Below are 5,860 nucleotides of genomic sequence, written 5' to 3' on the forward strand. Positions count from 1 at the left end.
CAAAAGAATTAGTAATAAGTATAATGTAAAATATATAATCTACTAAACCTAAAAGACCGATTGTTTTAAAGTTAGTTTTGAGCAGTTTTAGAACGAAGTTTATTACGCAGACATCATTTAATTTTACACATTTTAGTTAAATTAAAAGTTATTACATTAGATGTGACGAAAATTTGAATACATGTTTGCCAGCAGTGTTTTCAGTCTCGACGACTTTGACTTTTAAATTTAAACATAACACCTCCAAACATCTTAATGCAAGATATATTAAAAGTAGGCTTAATAACAGCTGACAGTCTGTAATCTACAAATACATTACTAAACGTTAATTGTTCTCCAGCTACATAATATTGATTACGTTAAGCGTGTGAAAGACACTGTTGTTGATTCCATATTACTAATGTCGGAAACATTCATGCCCACTTAGTAGTCATTTTAGATCTCCAAGATTAGGCCTAAGACGAAAGAAGAACATGGTTGCTAGACAGCGTGAATATACGTATTCCTAATGAAATATTACTTATATGTGCATACATACATACACAGACATATATATATATACAATGTTATTATGGCTGCCAAGAGAAAACAATTTAACTATATCTCTTCTTTACAGATAATGAAGCACTCATTACTGTTCTGATTTTCTTTATGTATACAGGCTTAACTTTTTAATGTAGGCTTAACTTTATACTACGTGTAAATTTTTCTATATTCTTCTTCTCGTTTTAATCACGTTTAGAACGAGGAGGTACGAGAGATTATTCAAATGCACTTTACAAGTTGGCCAGCATACACAGTTCCTTTCCCTGCTTCTTTGCTGGAATTCCGACGAATTGTTCTTCTCTACATGGATCGATACCCTAAAATAGGACCCCTTGTCGTTCATTGCAGGTATGCTTAGCACTAAACATTGTGATAAGTAGCAAGTCTAACTGATATCATTTTTGCCACAGAGAAACTCTTTGATGTTAATCCTAAAATTGATTACGTTATATTAAAACGATTTTGGAGCCACACCACGTCGTTACAGTCCATGTTGTCACGTCTGGTCATGCTTTATCTGATGACCATGTATCTTGACATCTAGTGTACTGAGGTGACGTGATCGGTCTGTATAAATAAGCATGAATACTTTCATACTCCAGTTGCTTCAGGTATGCGATAATTGAATGGATATGAATACTTTCATACTCCAGTTGCTTCAGGTATACGATAATTGAATGGATATAAATACTTTCATATTCCAGTTGCTTCAGGTATGCGATAATTGAATGGATATGATTACTTTCATACTCCAGTTGCTTCAGGTATGCGATAATTGAATGGATATGAATACTTTCATACTCCAGTTGCTTCAGGTATGCGATAATTGAATGGATATGAATACTTTCATACTCCAGTTGCTTCAGGTATGCGATAATTGAATGGATATGATCTGAGAGAAACTTGTGTACTCGTCGCTTTTCCATACGAGATCCTTCTTGATTATGTTGCATAATGTTGCCTGGGGCACTTGGACGATACTTACCACTGACATTTTTGTTCATGTATTTGCATCTGTTACAAGACGCCGCATACATATACACTTGTATATATTTCCAATGCCATAAATTACCAGGATATTTTCAGAAAGTTTTCGGTGGCATCACACTACATACGAAATGCCAAGTAATATCAAAATGTAGTTCTGATACATTCTGTTCCACCGGCGACCTTACATCAGTTGTGTTTGTCGCGTGACTTAACACATTTGCATATTTAAAATCGTTTTAATATAATGTATTAAATCCTCCATATATATATATACTTACTGTAATTAGCAGCTATTAATAATAATAATAATTACTTGTTAATAATTAGACTTAGTAATCGTATAGGCTATTAACCGTGACAACGATATATGTATATACACAATACATTTATGTAGCCCTTGAAACATTTGTCAATGATGATTTTTTTCACCACGGTTAACGTCAGAAAGATATCTATATTGTGTTTGTAAGTATTTTGATTAGTAAAATTTAAATTATCAATTTTTAAGTTATATACAACAATAAAAAAATCTGTTTGTCTGTCTGACAATTATTCTATCAAGCATCACTCCAACCAGATTTTTTTCATTTACTTGAATTTACAACATTTTAGACATTTTTATGACAGAATGTACTATTGTATTTTGATCTTAAAATACACTTAATGTAAGAAACAAAATTGTCCTTTGTGAATGTTTGGTTGGTTTGTTTTGAATTTCGCGCAAAGCTACACGAGAGCTATCTGCGCTAGCCGTCCCTAATTTAGCAGAGGGAAAACAGCTAGTCATCACCACCCACCGCTAATTCCATGGGCTACTCTTTTACCAACGAAGAGTGGGATTGACCGTCACATTATAACGCCCCTACGGCTGTAAGGACGGGAATTCGAACCCACGACCCTCAGATTGCGAGTCAAGCACCCTAACCACCTGGTCATGCTGGGCCTTTTATGAATGTACAGAATCAAGTACCCTCAGATTGCGAGTCAAGTGCCCTAACCACCTGGTCATGCTGGGCCTTTTGTGAATGTACAGAATCAAGTACCCTCAGATTGCGAGTCAAACACCCTAACCACCTAGTCATGCTGGGCCTTTTGTGAATGTACAGAATCAAGTACCCTCAGATTGCGAGTCAAACACCCTAACCACCTGGTCATGCTGGGCCTTTTGTGAATGTACAGAATCAAATGGATTATTTGTTGTTAAGCACAAAGCTGCAACAATGGCTATCTGTGCTGTGCTACTGTAGGGTTCGAACCCGATTGTTAGTGTTATAAGCTTACCACTGAGTCACCAGAGGGGTTTGGTTTAGTTTGTTTTGAATTTTGCACGAGGGCTATCTTTAAAAGCCATCCCTAATTGAGACTAGAGGGAAGGCAGCTAATCATCACCACCCACTCAACGAATAGTAGGATTGACCATACATTTTAACGCCCCCACGGTTGAAAGGGTGAACATGTTTGGTTGGACGGGGATTCGAACCCGCGACGTGTAGATTGCGAGTCGAGCGCCATAACCACCTGGCGATGCTAGGCCTCTCACCAGGGGTCATCAAGTCAAATAATTGTCTAATAAAACACTTTGTTTACTGTGTTGCTGACATTCGTTATCATACATTGAACATTACATTTTAAGTTGTTTTTTTAATAGCTGGCTACATTCAATTGGACAAATGACATAAACTAATGTTTTACAACAACAATATATTTTTGCTTTAAAAATTTTAATATTATATTGGAGGACAAAACAAAACAACAATAATTTAGAGAGCTTTTTACTTGTGACTATATGCTGATTTATGTTTTTAATATTCTATTGGTGGCTTTGTTTGGTGAGGAGGAGAATACAATATTTGGTAGCTGTTTTTTTTTATTCCCTAATTTTATATTCAAATACTGTTTTAGACAAAAATTAAAACAAATAAATTCAGTAACCGAAAAATAGATGAAAATTCAAAAATCAAGTGTATAAAATATAGAATATCTAAAACATAATTTTTCTTTCTCATGTAGTTGGAAAATAACTTAAAATTATTTCAAATGCATCAGGAAATTTTTGAACAGTCCCTAAATTTATTTTCTCGTAGTAGTTTAGTCCTAATATTCGTTGAGGACAGTTGTTTGTGATACACTACCGTTAAAATGAGTTGAAACCAGATATATAGGGACTGTTACAACACAGGTACATTAACTTTATTTTCTCGTAGTAGTTTAGTCCTAATATCCTATATATCTGGTTTCAACTCATTTTAACGGTAGTGTATCACAAACAACTGTCCTCAAATGTACCTGTGTTGTAACAGTCCCTTAAATTTATTTTCTCGTAGTAGTTTAGTCCTAATATCTGGTTTCAACTCATTTTAACGGTAGTGTATGACAAACAACTGTACCTGTGTTGTGTATTTTTATCCCTTAGTGATGGATGCGGGAGAACAGGGGCTTATCTCGTTATTGACTCCAACCTAGAACTAGGTGAAGAAGAGGGCGTTTATGACGTGTTTGGATATACAAAACAGATAGCTTGTGCCCGGAAAGGCATGGTAGAGACGCAGGTCAGGCTTTAAAACGTTATAATTAATGTTTTGTTTATTTGAAGCTAAGTACAATGCTCATCAGGTATCGAAACCCAGTTTCTAGCTTTGTAAGTCCTCAGATATACCGTTGTCCCACTGGGAGGCCGTTACAGTTGATTAATAATATTAATAATGTATATACATGTTGATATTATTAATGCTCTTTGTTATTGTTTTGGGGTTTGTTATAATATTTGTCTAATTTTATCATAAGCTGATAGAAACGAACACCCACATTTCAGGGTCATCCATTTTTATTTTTTTTAATTATAACTTTAAGACCAACTTATTTTCGCACCCCCCACACCACAGCAGCTAAGCTCTGGAGTGACTGAATATATCAGGTTTTACTTTAGGGACTTTCTTATTAAATCAAACAATAATAAATGAAGACATAATAAAGCTAGTTATTAAGATGATTTTACTTTAAACAAATAGAAAATTAATGGATATAAACGTACAGTTAGAGTAGAAATTATTTAAGTTTTAATATCAAAACTTAGTTTATTGTCTGCTGTCGCCATATGGCATCACATAAACTCTGTTAGACCACGTTTATGAGACTACAAATTTGTAATTAAAAATCACGTAAACTACAGAGACCCCCCCCCCCTATATTTCTGTTTGTCCATCTTGGTAATGACTTATGACGGACAAAAGTTAGATCTGAAATTATGTTTTATATACCTCTGGTTTAAAATATGAACCAAAAAAATAATAAGAATGTTCAAAAAAAAAAATCTGAAGTTTACGTGGTTTTTATCAGAAATGTTAGGCCTAAGGTTTCCGATACTTCGCTATCTTTCAGATATTTCATGGACTTTAAAAAGGTTAATTTTTTGTACTCTTGGTTTTACCCCGAGCTACTTTTACCACCCACCGGTCGTGTGACTACGAATAATAATGTAATATTTTGACCCTTGTTTAAAAATCTCTCTATACTTATATGACATATATATTGTTGGTGTATATGATTTATTAATCACCCCTTCCTATACAGGAGCAGTACATGTTTATTTACGAGATGTTAGAAGATCATCACATCTGTGGAAAAACTTGGTTTCCTGTGAGTGAACTGGTGCAGCAGTTGAAACACAAATCTCTAAGGAATCCAATCACCAGAAAGAATGAGTACCAGCAAGAATATGAGGTCTTTAGTTTTGTTTTTTTGAGTTTGAACTTCTCCTCATCAAATGGTTGTGAACACACAATTTTTAGTTAATCTCTGCAAGTTCACTGTTTATTTAAATAAGAAAATGTAACCTATTTTTCAGTGATGTCCCCGGTAGGAACCCATGACTCTAGTTAGACAAATTCGACTTTTTTTATGTGAAAAGGGCTCACGTGTCTGCCATAACATTATTGTAACTCTAAGTTCTTATATTTTTACCATGATTCCTTAATAGTTTACTTATTTCTTCAGACAACACTTTCACAACACGTCTTTCAAAAAGTCCCTAAGAATAGAGTGCTTTCAATAATTGTCCTAACTGCTTCCCCCACCTCTCCCGTTTCTTACTGTTCTCAATTACGTTATCTTTTTTGTCTTTCCTCATTCATCCCCCCATCCACCCCAATTGAGGAGTCCTGGTATTGAACGAAAAGTTTATTGGTCAGTGACTTGTAGGAGCCAAAAGACAGATCTAGTTTACTGGTCAGTGACTTGTAGGAGCCAAAAGACAGATCTAGTTTATTGGTCAGTGACTTGTAGGAGCCAAAAGACAGATCTGGTTCACTGGTCAGTGACTTGTAGG

The 5,860-nt window shown here is 34.8% G+C and overlaps 1 protein-coding gene across 1 annotated transcript in view; it reads left to right on the top strand.

The window, feature by feature from the left end:
• Positions 1-5,860, top strand: part of LOC106474975 (receptor-type tyrosine-protein phosphatase U-like) — a gene marked incomplete at its 5' end in the record, with an annotated part of 28,211 nt that overhangs the window by 7,057 nt on the left and 15,294 nt on the right. Inside the window, 3 exons of the mRNA XM_022403226.1 lie at positions 743-894; positions 3,950-4,085; positions 5,107-5,256. Of these exons, the coding sequence (XP_022258934.1) occupies positions 743-894; positions 3,950-4,085; positions 5,107-5,256 (438 nt within the window). The remainder of the gene's footprint in view (positions 1-742; positions 895-3,949; positions 4,086-5,106; positions 5,257-5,860) is intronic.

Source organism: Limulus polyphemus, unplaced genomic scaffold (genome assembly GCF_000517525.1).
Source record: "Limulus polyphemus unplaced genomic scaffold, Limulus_polyphemus-2.1.2 Scaffold7927, whole genome shotgun sequence".
Classification (NCBI taxonomy): domain Eukaryota; kingdom Metazoa; phylum Arthropoda; class Merostomata; order Xiphosura; family Limulidae; genus Limulus; species Limulus polyphemus.